Here is a 16,018-nt window from a genome sequence, read left to right on the forward strand (position 1 = left end):
GGAGAAAGCCACTCGTCCCCAAGTCTACAGGCTGAGTGGAAATATAACTCAAGGGCTACCAGGCTGTGCTTGTTTCTGTCATTCCAGGTCAAGTTTAAGATACCATACCTGACTTTGGCTGTATCATTGGGAGCCACAAAGGCAAATTCTACAAGGGCTGGGAATTCCAAAATGAAACCGAAGGGCAGGAAGACTGTGTCTCCTAATGCACAGCAAAGTCCCCAAGCAGAGGTCTAAAAGGGAGAAAACAGTTGTCCCAGATGTGTCTATTGGCAATTACCAAACCATGTTGTTCAATGACATCCAAACTAATAACACTGAGTAAAGTGGCAATTGTTTAAAATGACTAAAAAGGGAGAAAACAATGTTTCCACAGACGCAGGGTAACCTTGAAAAAGATTTTTCTTCCTGAAACTGTTTTAGTCAGCTGGAGGGGAAACAAAAGGAAACAAGGAAGTCGATTTTAAAAAATAGCTAAGAAAGAGGGAGACCGTCATTAGTCTTATAATCAAATGGCAGCCACAGCTGCAGACTTAAGACAGCAGCAATTCTGTTCAGAGACAAACTAAGCAAGTGGCTTAATCACATACCTGATTCTGGACTCTGGCAAAGGAACCCAGAATCTCCAGTCTCATGGTCTTTAGTTTAAAACAAACAAAAAGTAACTTTTGATATTTTATAAAAAAAAAAATAAAATAAAAGACCAAAATGACAATTTTAGCCAAGTATCCTACATATAGGTATGAGTCATTTACTCTTACAAATTCAATGTGATGCATGATTTTTTTCTGCCTAGATTTGATGTGAGCGTATGAAGATGACTAGGGCAAGGAGGGAAAGTGTCAGAAGAAAATTAGAGGCTCGGGGTGATGAAGATCCTGCTAATTCCAATTCTCCTCTATACGGCAGACTCAGTAGAGCCCCAAGAACACTCAAGTACGACATAAATCTATGCATAAAGTGATCGTAATCTCTTATAACAAGTGTTTATTGAATACCTTCTGTGGACCAGCTCCTGTCTCCCCTTTGCTACTTTTTCAAAAATAAGAAATCTCTTATGCAGACAAGGTGGTGATCAAGAACTTCCACTACGTAAGCTGTTAAGAGATGCTGCATCTTAACACACAGTGATAGTTCAATATGGAATGATGAAAAATTTATTTGAGGAAAATGCCCCATGTTTCCTTGCTTCACAAAGATAAACCCCCACCACAGAGGAGATCACGCGGCCATGGTTACTTTAGTGCCACTCTTCATGTGTGGAGAGTCCAGGGTTAGGACAGCTGGAGAGACGTCCAGATGTTCTGCTCCCAGCTGGTCATACAGACTACGCAACACTCGAGCTGAGGAGAGCTTGCAGTACAATCAGCCAAGAAATGAATTCTTCCAGATGTCTCTCATTAATATTTGAGTGTGAGCTTTGCATGGCTCAACAGTTATCCAACTTTAAGTCGTAATTTAGTACTGAAATCAAATATATTTCTGTACTGAGAATGAATCAACAAATGTCTTCAAACCCAGGGATCACATTTTAAAATGAGCCTGATCTGACAATAAGCACACCTCTTCACTTAGCTTTAAATATTGCTTGTACATGCTAAAGTTTTATTTTTATATTTTTGCATCGCAACAGTATGATGCCACAAATCAGCAGACCAGTGGGGAATTTTGTTCACAGCTCCATTACACTAATTCCCAGCAGTGAGTTGTGGTGCATTCTCCATCCTCCAAGTTTATAAAAAGTAACTTTGGAACTTCCAAGTCAGCCAGCTGACAGTCACTCCTCTTTCTGGACCTACAATTCAATAAGACAGTCCTTTGGGACCTGCTGATCTCTCTGGAGTCTTTGCATCACCACTGGATAAAGAGTCTGAACTTAATTGTCCTTAGCAGAAAAGCTTCAGTTAATGAGTATCAAGTGGTCATCACTTCCTTTCCTGTAACAAAAAGAGAGATGAGGGAAGAAGGGAGCAGTGATTTAATAATGTTTTGTTTTGCTTTTGTTTTGTTTGAAACAAGATCTCACGTAGCTCAGGCTGGCCACAAACTTAATTTGTATCTGAAGATAACCTTAAATTCCTGATCATCTTGCATCCACCTCCCAGAGGACATGCAACACCAGGCTTAACTTTTAAATTTTTTATTTCATATATATAGTGGTGCCTGGTATCAAAGCAAGGGCCTTGCCTATGCGGGCAAGGACACACCATTGAGCTGCATTCCCTAGCCGGACTCCTAAAAATCTTTACAAAAAGACTGGAATATAGGCCCACACAGGTTATGTGAGCAAAATGCTTAAAAGGAAGAAAAATTAAGAGGGGATATTTACATAATTTGAGGTTGGGTAGATGCTTCTGGAAACACCCTGCAGGCAGCCATCATCTTAGGCTGCACCTTCTCTAACACAGCCTTAACAGTGCTACAAGGGCCAGGCTCCTCCACTGCAGAAGAGAAAGTATAACACATCTGCTTAACTGAGCCTTTCTTGGCAAAGAAACACATCACCAGTGGCCCAGAAGAGGTTTCAGAGGCTACCAGGCTCAGCCTGATAACACCGGATGAATCAAGTGGTTTGGAAGAGGTCACAGGTCACATAGGACACACTTGAGGACTGGCAGGGTCCAAAACAAAAGCCTAGGTGTACTCATGATCAGGCTAGAGGTTCTGTCCACAACTCAAACGGCTACTTTGTTGACATGAGTGACCACTCTCATGCCCTATAGGGGGCACAGCTGGGATGGTTGGGTCCATCCATCGCCAGGCAGGGAGACCTGATAGTAATCTTCACAATAGCATTATCGTCCAGGTGGCCTAGTGAGCTGCTTCTCCAATATCTGACGACTGTTCATTGTTGTCCTAGTTTTTTTCTCCATTGCTGTGACAAAACACTCTGACCACTACCAACTTGGGGAGGAAAGAGTTTATTTATCTTACATCTCCTGGGTCACAGTTCATCAGGGAGTCCAAGGTAGGAACTCAGGGCAAGAACCTGGAGGCAAGAGCTGGAACACAGGCCATGGAGGATCACTGCTTACTGGCTTGAGCCCCTGGCCCTACTTTCTTATGCAACACAGGCCCACATGCCCAGGGGTGGCACCACCCACAGTGGGTTGGGCCTTCCCACATCACTCAACAATCAAGAAGATGCCCCATAGACATGGCCACAGGCCAGTTCAATAGAGGAAATTCTCCAGTTGAGGCTCCTTCAACCCAGGTGTGTCAAATTGACACTAAAGCTATTCAGCACAATTGTCTCCCTGGGTTTGAGTCCACTCATCCCTCCCTAGCCTTTCAGCACATCAAGGGATAGTTTTCAACAGACCCAAGCAGGCACCTGCTCTCTGGCCTCACTGTAATCCACATTCAGCAGGTCCTGCAGGGTCCAAGCCCCTGACATTGAGGCTTTCATCTGAATCCCACTGCATACCATTCAAGTTGACTTCACCAATGACCAACTTTGGGCCAAACAGTAACCGCCACTCGTGCCTCTGTGTTTGATACCCTGTTTTGTCAGAACTTTCCTCATCCTAGTTCTGTGGTTGGCTTCCTTGTTGGATTCTTACGTCCCTTTTATTCTTCATGATGGGCATCCTTTGTACCACGCACCATCTAAACAACCCCTTAGCACCCTTATATCTTTCATTATTCCATAGGTCTCACCAATAATACTTTTAACTGATTCCTCGGGGATTTTACAAAACAAAACAAGATTCAAAGATGGAACATGGTTATATAGAATGCTACCAGACACACTGGTCGTCTTTCAGAAATCAGAACTACATTTTCCATTGAAATCCACCCCCATATCAACTGTGATGATTACTCTTGTCAATTTGATGGAACTTAGAATCACCTAGAATATACACCTCTGCATGCTTCTTTGAGAGTGTTTCCAGGGAGGTTTAACTGAGGAAGGAAGATCCACCCTGAATATAGGCAGCACCATTCCATGGGCTGGGGTCTCAGAGTTAATAAAAATGGGGAAAGGAGGAAGCCAGCAGGGCACTGTCCCTTTCCGCTTCCTGACTGTGGAATCACTGGGACCAGCTGCCACATAACCCCGCCACCATACCCTCCTGCTATGAGGGACTGCACCTCCAAATCCTTTCTCCTTTAAGTTGCTTTTTCCAAAGTGCTTTGTCACAGTCCCCCAGCAAAGTAGCTAACACAACTACATAACAGCAAAGCAACTTTTCCCTTATCCTCGCTGACTCTTAGGAGGCAGTTGCCAATTAAGCAAATGAATTTCCCTTATCCTGGCTTTCACAGCAACAATTTAAGGCTCTGAGAGGATGAAATGCAATTTTGAAAATTTCTCAGAAGATCTCATTTCATATTTACCAGACATTCTTTGGATATGCTCAATCATATTGCAAATCCCAAGATGCAGCATGAATTGATTAACAGAAAAATACATCTTGCGATTTTGAGTAGCAATTATGTTCTCCTCCCTTCCTTCAGGAATTCATTTTAGAGAATCCGCCTAAAAAAATATGGATAGGGAATACTTTGAAAACTTCCACCGCTGACCCCAGATAAAAACACAGATGGGTACTTTTAAGAAAATTGTCCCCATCTGACGTCCACTCCAGTCCCCACACACTGTATAGCATGCTTTGGTCATTTTGGTCTAGGTCATTATCCTGAGTCCAAAAGCCAGAAAAGCCCAGCTGAGTGATGAAGAGCTACTGGTGTGTCTTTCCAAACAAGGACACCAACAACTTCCTCTCAATGGCAGTCTCCTGTTCTGTTCGAGGAGATTTGTACCACATCCCGTGAAAAGGGAAAACATCTTTGAGATTCCTGGAAGGTCCACCTCCAAAGCACGAACTCTGATCTCATCCTTTGGTCCCTTAAGATTTCATCTTCTTGACTTCAGGGTCATAATTCATCTTCCTTAGAAGGCTCTCATATGATCTCTGTGTTTCAATCACATCATGGAGCTTTCTACACAGCCATTGCTGTGTAGAAAATTGTTTTACAAGAAACAATTCATTTCTAAAATGAGTTTTTATGGGAGCAAAGGAAAAAAGATGAACTATTTCCCACCCCAAGCTGGTTTCAAAGTGCAGTGTTAACCTTAGGGATGACCTTCTGGCCTACTGAGTAGCTGTCAGGAGCCTGGAGATTAAACACAATACTGACCTCCTCAGACAGCAGGCACAGGATAGCAAAGCTGACGGCTCTTTCTGGTGTCCATCTTGACTACTGCATTCCTTCAGGAATTTCTGCAGGTCCGTTTCAGGAAACCCATTCTGCTGGTATTTCTTTTGGAAAGCACACAATGCTGTTAGCTTCTATATGGAGCATGAGACTTTGTCAACAAACCAAACCCTCTTTTGCTGAACTGAAACTCTCCCACAGTGCTAGCTCAGACCCAAGAAGTACTACGAACAATGACAAACAATCTGTCAGTTCTAGAACAGCAAGCCAGGGGCACTATGGAAACTGAGAACAATGGAAGGAAAATTCCGGAAAACAAGCCAGGGGAGAGCAGAGGAGAGGTATGTTGAAAAGGAGGAAACAATGAGACCAGCAAAGACCGTCCACTCCACTCCACACATCGCCCACCTAGAATCTCACAGGGAAATAATCCACTTCTTCTCTTGATATGGAAAGTTAACCACAGAGTAGAACAGAAGGTAGATTTTCCCCAGCAGACACAAAAAACCCCAGGACCTTTTTGTGTTCAGTAAGGTCACCCACCTCAACACTGATGTCTGCCCCCACACAGGGACACTACCATATCAAAGACATGAACCTCCGTGTCTGAAGCCTGCAATTCTCTCTCTGACATATACCCCACTGCAAGGGCCAACCATCATGCACACATCTGATTCTAATCCATACCACTGACCACTGAACTGACTTCTGAGTTTGCCTGGGAAGCATTAGGTAGAAGGCAGCACCCAAGAGCTCCAACATGGCACTCATGTAGCTCAGACACTGTCCGTGAAGTAGTTTTCCCATCACAGCCATCTGCTGTGAGAGTACCAGTTCCTAAGGGAGCCTCCTTAGAGCTACAAATCATTTAAACAGGCCCAGTCAGAAAGGGTATGGGATGTACCTGAGTGCCTTGAGAAAGCATGGCTTTTCCCTTTCATCCCTTAAAGGAAATCTGTATCATTCCATGTTCATATCATCCAGCATAAGGTATGCAAGTATCATCTGGCCAGATGTCAGGGTGGCAACCACCTCCCAGTCCTCAAGATTACCACCTCAAACCGAGGACCCGGTAGCCACTTTGCAGGTCCATCAGTCATTGCCCAGAGCAGCAGTCTAGTTGGTGGCTCATCATGCTGAGCCCAGACTTTCCTGCTTGCTTTCTGTTTCCCAGCATACCTCTAACCCAAACCACCTTGAATGTCTCAAGTGCATATTTCCAATCAGTCATCAGCATCAAAAATAGCCTTATTTTCTTTGAAAACCTGAAAGTCTAAATAAAATCATATTTAAGTAAAACTACAGTATTCTCTTAAATTCCGCTCTTTACGGTATCTGCAGTGCTTTGGGCAGCAAATATTGATCATTACTTACTTTAATGGTGTCATAAGAATCTGTGATAAGAGCAATAAAAAGGCTGAGGACCATGTATATGAAGAGGCTGATGAAGGAATAGAGGTAGAGGCGACTAAACAGCCACACCAAGACGCTCTTCTGCTGGATCTGAGCAAAGGTTGCAAACATGTCATCACCGTTGACCAGAGAAAACAGGCACTCGGATACTATGTTCAGATTTTCAAACTGCAGGGGAAACAGACAAGAGCTTCTGAGCTAGAGCTGTGTCAGTTTATTTCTGTCATGACTAGAAGTTACCTATTTGTCCTAAGACAGGAGAAAGAACAGGAAAATATCTGAACCCCTCTCCTATACTCTGAAGTACTATCTTGATATTTCTTTCAGCTTTTTCCTGTGTACTTTCTGTTCCTCTCGACAAAATCATCTTCATGTACTGTTCACACAGAAGAGCACTTGATACCAATTAGGCCATTCCTTAGAAATGTCAAATTTAATGATTTTCCTGGCACTGGGCAAGCTATGTTTGCTACTATAAAGAATAAGGTACCTAGCATTTCTATGCTGTTTATTTCTATTTGGGGGGTCCAAAATGATAAATTGGGGTCAGGGGAGCAGGCGTGGTGGCACACACCTGGCAGATCTCTATGAGATCAAGGCCAGCCTGATCTACATAGTGAGGTCCAGGCCAGTTGGGATTACATGGACACCCTGTCTCAAAAAGAAAGAAAAATAAGTTGGGGGTGGGTGGACAGTACAGGCTGCTGGGCAAGTGTTCTACCACTGAGCCACATCCCTAGTCCTTTTTATTCCCTAGACAGAGTGATACTACATAGCTTAGGTTAACTCACGATGCCTTGGTGCCACCCTCCCAAGTGCTAGGATTACAAATGGGCACCACCATGCTGAAGAGGCTGGTGCTTAATGTATGACCAAAGGGTATTCTAAATGGTTGGACCATAGCCTTTCCAACCATACATCCAGATAACTTTAGCAAATTAAAACTAAAGACTGTCAAAGAGAAGGAATAATCACGACGCACACTTTCAAAGGACTCCCACCCATACAGGCAGGTAGTGAGGCCCCATGGAAATGCTGGGGTGGGCCATACAAGACAAGTGATCCTCAGAACTAGTTCTCAGAGGAAAAGAGGAGGGGTGTACTCAGTGGTTGTGGCCAAGTGCAGTGCTGAGTCACAGGAGCAGTGCTGACAAGGGACATCAAGCCCCGCTGTACAGGGCCTCCCTGGGACTTCTACATACTTCAGGCTTATTCTAGCCCACAATTAGACTTGATTGAAAGACAATCCAGCCATGGGAGTGATGTGATGTGATCTGGTCCATGTTTATCAAAAACCTAACAGTGTGTGGAAGACAGCTTAGATTGGGAGTAGCCCAGGGCTGGAGAGATGGCTCAGCAGTTAAGAGCACTGGCTGCTCTTGCAGATAATCCATGTTCCATTCTCGGCGCCCACATAGCCACTAACAACCATCTGTGACTCCAGTTCCAGGGGATCCAACGCCCTCTTCTGACCGCCATGTGTATTGCATGGCACAGGTACACTTGCATACATGCAGGCAATATGCTCATGCACATAAAATAAAAATAAGTAAAAAAAAGGAATTGGAGTAACCCAGGACTGGGTACAAGTCCGAGGCAACATTAGGAGTTCACGTGAGAAAGGAGAACCCTGGCTAGAAAACAAATTCTGGAGAAAGTGTATCTGGTGGTGGGGTAAGGGAAAGGGCTGAGTGATGGCTAATCTAGACTGTCAAATTGATCTAGAATCACCTAGGAGACAAACTACCAGGTATGCCTTTTAGGGAGTTTCTAAACTGGTTAAACTGAGATGGGACCTACCCTAAATGTAGATGGCATGATATAGTCTCTCAGTCTCTCTCTGTGTGTCTCTCTCTGTCTCTCTGTCTCTGTCTCTCCCCCTCCCCCTTCCTGACTGCAGATGTAGTGTGACCAGTTACCTCACAATCCTGCTGCCATGATGGGCTTTATCTTCAAACTTAAGCCAAAATAAATCCTTCCCTCCTTTAGTTCCTTCCTTCTGTCTGGCATTTTGTCACAGTAATCAGGAAAGTAAGTAATGTAGGCTATTAATGGACCCAGTTTTACACAAGGTGGATCTGACGCCAAGTGGGAATGTGGACACTAGGTGATTCTGCTGAAGGTATACACCTGGGACTCGGGAGCTGATCCAAAGCTGACAGGGTGCCACTGGAATCTCATTGTCAGCATCCTACCTCGGAGGAACAAACAAAATACTGCCATCTCCATTAAAAACCAATGGTATTCCCTTAATATATGTGTCTGGAGCCAGTGGATTAAATACTAGATGACTATGAAACCCTGTGGAGTAAAATGATGTAAAAGACAGTACAGTTTTCAGAAACAGATCAAACAAGCTACTATAAAGTTATGAATCTAATTCTGGCCTTAGGGTTCAGGGTCTCTGTTTGCTAACTACGCATACCCTTGGGGACACTCAAAGCTTTGATAAACATCTAGACACCTTTACATTGTCACTCCACAGGTAAAGAAGTAAATCTCTCAGCATCCTACCTGGGAAAATAAGCTTTCCTTCCAATTTCACTTATTTCTACAGTTGATTCCAATCTCCTACTGAAAGAAGCATTTGCATCAAAATAGCCAAGTACATAAAACTACGTGCTGACTTGGCTAGCCTTCCCCACCCTTCAGTCCTCTAAAGCCTGTATGCTCTGCAACATGCTTCTCTGAGCCAGCCTTCCTAGTCTACTCTAACCTCAGTGTTAACATTGGATTACTACAGAAACTTCCAGGAAAATTTCTCTAGCCTCTTTGTCCTCTAGTTCAAAGTGCAAAGAAACCGACATTTCATAAAGATGACTTTCAAGTCATTTCTCTTGCTTATGGCCGTGAAAGGTGAAAATGTAAGCTCAGAAGTTTGCAATATGTCCTCTGTATGACCCTTATGGCTTCTCCTAGTCAATACTAACATTTAATGTTATCTCGTCCCATGGCACCAGGTCCCGTTTCTCTATCTTGTCCTGGTGGAATTTAGTCTCTTCACCTTGTATATTCTTCCTGATATTCAGTGTCCCACAAAGTCAACATTCAAGGGCTAATTCAAAGTCTACCTCAAGACGGAGTGCCCTGGCAGCTCCAGCCTCTTCTCAGCAAGAACTACAGAACAATCTGTGAATGGTTCTAATTGCTCAACACACTGCTGTACACTTCGGTTGCATAGCAAACAGTGGGTCTTAAGCTTCTTCCTGTGGTTAGAATGGGCACAGTAGAACGTGTGGGCAGGTTAAGAGAGCACACGAGCACACCCCAAGCAAGGATCACTCTCACACCTTTGAGAAGTCAACAACTCTGACGACCTGGACTAGAGTTGCTCTCCTTAGACACCTGCAGGAAGCAGCCAGTTGCACAGAACACTTGATTATGTGATAGTAAGACAGGTGAGTCCCAGTTCATTTCCCATCTTCGCCCCATCCCCAAGACAATGAGGCCAACATTGGCTTCTCTGGATGTCAGTTAAAGCTCAGACAACATCATGGTTCTCATAATTACCTTTACAATCTGGTCAATTTCTTTCTTCAGTTTTGAGACCCTTAACTGTGTGTTCCTGCTTTAGAACTGCAAATATCTCATTGGCCAGAACCTAACAGATTCATTTCTTAGTTTCCTATATAGACACAATGTCTGTCTCAACATTAATGTTATTCATAATCATTATAACTCTCCCTCCTGTGTACACATAAGAATTATTTTAACCCACCATCAAGTTAAAACAGAGACCTAGTAAATTAAATACCTAATGAATACCATGTCATTTTTCTACCATAAAATTGGCTATAAACCAGAATCTGTTTCAATGACCAGATTCTAAAAAAGTAAGCTTAAAACAGACCCCTGGCAATTGGAAGGATTCATTGACAGGGCATTGCCTTGAGAATTGTAAACCTCTAGTTGCTTTTCTTGTCACTGTGACCAAATACCTGATGAGGAGGGAGGGTTTATTTGGATCACGGTCTGAGGGGATGCTGGGAAGGTGTGGCAGTGGGGAGCTCTGGGACAGCAGGACTATGTCTCAGCTGCTGACTCACATCTCAGTGGACCAAGAAGCAGAGAAGAGAAACTGCTGGCACTCTTACGGTGCCTTTTTGCCCCTTTTTATTTATTCTGGGGTCCCAACCCACAAGATGGTGCTGCCCACCCTCAGAGCAAGTCTTCCCTCCTTGGTTAGACCTCTGGAAATGCCCAAACAGATATGCCTAGGGGTTTGTCTCTTAGGTGATTCTAAATCAAAGCAAATTGATAATGAAAATTGCTCGTCACACTCTGGAAAGCAAGTACCACTGTCTCCTTTTAGTAAACTTGCTAAGTTCCTGCCACATTCTATGCTGCAGGTCAAACACTGGAAATACGAAGTATAAGCCACTACCTCTGCCTTCCAAGATCTCAATCTTGACAGAGTTTCATGCACAGAGACATTTAATAAACACTAAATGGGTATTTCCATAAAAAGTTCCTGTAGGTTCTATGGGGCTACAGCAAGAAACCAAACATTTATTTCACAAATGTTAATTTTGTGAGCTAGTCGAAAAGGGCTTTCATTTGAATACAGACATAACTTGCAATGTTTTATGTTAGAAACTAATGTAAAGTATTCATCAAGAATACGTAGCAAAAATCTCATGCAACATGTAGGTAAAATATTTTAGCTGGCTTATGCCTATTTTAAATAAGCAAACCAAAGTGTTCATTAAAAAAAGTCAGAAGTCTTGGAAATTTCTGAATCATACCCATGGCATCAGCAAAGTGCAACAATTTTTCAATGCTTTGTTCTTATTTGTAAAATAGGACAAGGTAAATCTATTATTCGTGCATAACAGTAAAATAAGAAGTCCTCTGGAAATGGGAAGCATAAAAACCATATTAGGGAAGTGTTTAATAATTCAAGATGAGGTTTGGAAGATTAGCAGTCCTCAGCCCTCTGTGCCCAGACGTCTTCAAGGAGATGGTGCCAAAGTCCATTAGTGCTGGAAACGAGCATCAATGTGACACTTTCTGTTCCTTGAGCAGAACCACAGAAATTAGATGTGTAACAGGCAAACAGGGGGCTAAAGTGCTTGCTGCTTTGACTACCAAGCAGTTGTATTGAATTAGAATTTTCTTGACACCTTCTGTTTAGAGTTTTGTTGGCTTGTTTGTTTTAAATAATGAATAGCTTTCACAGTCAAGGTTGCTGTGGTTCTAAAAATACTAGAAAAAATTTGGCAGTAACAACCAGCTTTTCTAGGGTTTAGTGAACACAGAAGGACCTCTGACTCAATGGTTTCTGGCACAACCTGGACTTTCTGACAATTTGCATTTATTTGAAGGAGGTGCTGCAGGGAGCAGTAAATTTTTCTGACTTCAAATTCAAAGTAACAGCAATATGGGGCAGAAAAGCATAAAATTCCAGAACCAGACTGAAACTCCTTCACTCTACTCAGCTGTGCATTTACTGGATAAACTCAACTCTGTATTCCTCCAACCTATCATCCTGGCTAGAGATGGGAGAAGGGTGTCATAAACAGACCTACCTGGCGACCCTAGACGTGCCTCTCTCACCCTCCTACTACCCAGGGGGATATATTAAGTGAGAGACACACCTACGGGTGATCTTCAAAATGAAAGCTACCCACCACACGTGACTGTTGAGCATGTGACGGACATGAAGTCTGTCCAAACCAAAATGTGCAAGTGTGGGGAAGTCACTCAGTTGGCAGAGTGCTAGCTTAGTATGCATGCAACCCTGGGTTAGAACTATAGCACCACATATACTAGGTATAGCACCACATTATACTATGTCTGTAATCCAAGGACTCAGAAGATGAAGACCAGAAGATCAGAATTTCCAGGTCATCCTCTACTATATAGCAAAGTTTGAGGCCAGTTTGGGCTACATGCAGTCCTATCTCAAAAACAAATTGAATTATGTGTGAGGTTACAAGAGACATCAGACTTCAAATACTCAGTACCAAAAAGTAAAGACATTGAGGTATTTTACATTGTTTACATGCCAGTGTAGTATTGGGGCTATACTAGGTTTATAAAATATATAAAATCAAACTTCATCTGTTTCTTCCTTATTTTTAATGTGGCTATTAGAATATTTTGAAGTACGCACATAGGCGCATTTGTGACTCACATTTCCTGTTCGATAGTGCTGGCCCAGAGCATCCCAACTTCATCTACATCCTTTGGAAGGACAAAGATGAACATATGGGAATGCATTCAGGCTCACAAAGCAAGTGACTTCATTTTCCACCAGGTGATCTTGATGCATATCTAGGGAATGCAACCAATTCGGTGGCTTTGGGCTCATGGTTGAGCCAGAAGTATCAACCTGCTTCTTGGGTCAAACTAAATGCTCTTTTGCAATGGTCTGTTTTAAACAACAGCAATAAAAGCCCTATGAGGTGTTGGCCAAAGCCTGAGTACGGAGCTCGGGCACGCAGGGGTTTGCACGCTGACATCGCAGTTTGCCATCTAGGTAACCTAGAAAATGACTTGGTATATTAAGGTGCTTATTTTCTGTAAAGGATAATATTTTCTCACAGGGAAGTGAAGGGAGGTACTATAGTACGGTTCTCAGGATGTCCCCAAAGTTTCAGGTGTTGAAGGCTTGGTCTCCACCTGTGTCACAACTGAGTATCTTAAAGACGTAATGCCTAGCGGGAGGAAGTCCCTAGGGAGGCCTTCTGGGGTCTGCTCTTGAAGGAGTTACTGGAAGCCCAGTCCCTTCCTGTCTCTTTTACTCCTTTTTGGTAAACAGGCAGCCTTTGTTAAGTTCCTGCCAAGATGTGCTGCCTTGTAACAGTTTCTAAGGCAACAGGGCCAAGTGACCCTGAATGAAATCCCTGAAATCATGAGCTAAAATAATGTTTTCCTGTCAGGCACTTCATCACAGAAAGCCAACAGGAGGGTCAGCATAGCAAAGAACTTGGGCACCAGGCTGAACAAAAAATCAGAGAATGGCAGCCATTGGTGAAATTCAAACAATATTAACTGAGCACCTTCCAGAATGATAGGGAGAGGAGACGGAACCACTTTTCCTGAGGTCTTGGGGCCAATGGGTTGAGTAAAATCAGTATTTATTCCACACAGTATTTATTCCACACAGTGTAACACTGCCCTCTAGTGACAAAAGGTGGAGCAGTTCTCGATGTGTAAGATCAGGCAAGAAGGGAAAACGCACAGGAGACAGTGGCTCTCCAGATTAGCGCTAACATATCAAAGAACTTTTTACTCACGGGGAACCTTCAAAAAAGTCACATGAACAGGAAAATCAATAAGATTATCAAAATTTACTATTAAACTGGAGGTTGTGCCTTTGTTAATTACACTCTTTTTCAAGGAAGAAAAATAGTCATTCTTTTTGGATACATTAAAAACGTGATAGAGAGGTAAGCCTTGGAATACCAGGATATTGGGTTTTATTCTGGTAGGACAAAAGAGATAGCATTTCTTACTCTTTCTAAACAGCTTACAAACCCAATTTTAACACGTATTTGTTAATGTAGTTATCAAGGTGAATGCTTAGGGTTGAGCTGTTAAATAAACTCAGAATGAATCCTTTGCCTCTTTCCTCCCTGCTGGACACCTGGGGTATGATACCAGTGTGGGGGTGGGGGGTGACATGAGAGAGAACAGAGGCATGTTCAGCACAATGTCTAACATGCAGCAGCAGGTGGAACTCTTACCACTGTTGCTTCCGACATTCCAACAGTCACAGGCCTATGGAAGAAAAACTAAGGCACAATAACTACTTTTACTTCTGCAGCTTGAAAACAACCTAGCTAGGATTATACCATCCTATGTTATCATTTTAGGATGTCTTTGCATGACATTGGCAATCCTGGGGTTATGATGTTGCCTGAAAAATAGTTTGAAACTCAGATTCTGATCTTTAATAAGACTCAGACCTGATGCTGTGATCTAAGTCACCTGTAAGGACATGTGTTCTAGTTAGCTACTCTACTGCTGTGACAAAACACTCTGACCAATACCAAGTTGGAGAAGAAAGGGTTTATTTGGCTTATATCTCCCAGGTCACAGTTCATCATTAAAGGAACCCTAGGTAGAAACTCAAGGCAGGAACCTGGAGGCAGGAGCTGGGGGACAAGCCATGGAGGAACGCTGCTTACTGACTTGCTTTCCTGGCCCATGCTCAACCTGCTTTCTCACTCAACACAGGACCATCTGCCCAAGGTGGCAGCATCCACAGTGGGCTGGGCCCTCCCCCTCCCACATCACTCAACAATCAAGAAAATGCCTCACAGACATGACCACAGGTCAGTCCAATGGAGGCAATTCACCAATTGAGGCTCCCTCTATCCAGGTATGTCAAGTTGATACTAAAGCTATCTAGCACAGACATGTCTTCATTTCAATGAGAAATGAAATGGTCACTCTGGGCAGAGCCTTGACTCTTCCATTCTCCTCAACCAATATAAATGTAATTCCTAATACATCCAATTAGAAAGATTCTGTAATAATTCCCTTACTCTGTTTTTGCTAACAGTGATCTCATGACCAAACATTTCTCATTTATTAATCAGCTAGGTAAACGTGCGAGCTCTTACGTGAAGCCCAGACTACTATACTAGGAGTTTTTCAGTCTCTTGTCGGTCCTGATTCGATAACCTAAAGTCGTTTCCAAATCCTGAAAAGACGACAAAGAAAATGGAGAGAAAGGTCTCTGGTTACTGACATCTAGGGCGCTCCCTGGAGGAAAGTGAGCAGGAGGAAAGTGCTGCAGACCCACCATCAAGGGTGGTCCAGCAGGAAGAACAGCACTGCATACCTTCTCGTGATAGGGTCCTAAGACAATCCAGCCGCAGAAGGTGTAACCCAGATAGATCATGCCAGCGCACGCACAGAACCGGAGAACCTTGGGCAGCGAGGCCTGCATCGTTAAAATGAGCACCTGAAAAAGAAATTTAAACGGGTTAATGGGATGGGGGAGATGGGAAAGAAAAGTTTGTAGAACACAAAGAAACGAGTGTCCATTGCAATGGTATGTCTCTGTGCTTACATTGTATGTTTGAAAATAACCCAAGTATCTGATGACTCCAACCCAGACAAAGAGCGTAGATGTCCCGAGCAAAATGCTGCACAGATCGTAATTTGTGAGGTTCTAAGGAGGGAAAAGAAAATGTAGGTAAGTCCCCTGCCAGTCCACTTGGCTCATTTACTGCACTTTAAATGGTTGAGAACAGACTGCCCTGTACAGGTGCTACATGGTGGATCATGTCTGTAATCCCAGCACTTGGGAAGCCGAGGCAGGAGAATTACTATGAGTTCAAGGCCAGCCTGAACTAGAGTGAGACTTGACCTCAAAACAAACCAATGAAGAAAATAATGAAGAGGAGGAGGAGGAAGAGGAAAGGGAGGAAGAACAAGAGGAAGGGAAGGGGAGAGAGAGGAAGGGGGAAGGAAAAGGAGGGGGAAG

The 16,018-nt window shown here is 43.3% G+C and overlaps 1 protein-coding gene across 2 annotated transcripts in view; it reads right to left on the bottom strand.

Moving 5' to 3' along the window:
• Positions 1 to 1,139: 1,139 nt before the first annotated feature.
• Mcoln2 (mucolipin 2) overlaps positions 1,140 to 16,018 on the bottom strand; it is a 61,601-nt gene continuing 46,722 nt past the window's right edge. For both annotated transcript variants that reach the window (XM_008826242.3, XM_029560307.1), the window contains exons 10-14: positions 15,602 to 15,703; positions 15,371 to 15,493; positions 6,538 to 6,744; positions 5,146 to 5,267; positions 1,140 to 1,937 (exon numbers count right to left, since the gene is read on the bottom strand). In XM_008826242.3, the coding sequence (XP_008824464.2) occupies positions 1,901 to 1,937; positions 5,146 to 5,267; positions 6,538 to 6,744; positions 15,371 to 15,493; positions 15,602 to 15,703 (591 nt within the window). In that variant the 3' untranslated portion in view covers positions 1,140 to 1,900. The remainder of the gene's footprint in view (positions 1,938 to 5,145; positions 5,268 to 6,537; positions 6,745 to 15,370; positions 15,494 to 15,601; positions 15,704 to 16,018) is intronic.

Source organism: Nannospalax galili, unplaced genomic scaffold, assembly GCF_000622305.1.
Source record: "Nannospalax galili isolate Female #2095 unplaced genomic scaffold, S.galili_v1.0 scaffold9, whole genome shotgun sequence".
NCBI lineage: Eukaryota > Metazoa > Chordata > Mammalia > Rodentia > Spalacidae > Nannospalax > Nannospalax galili.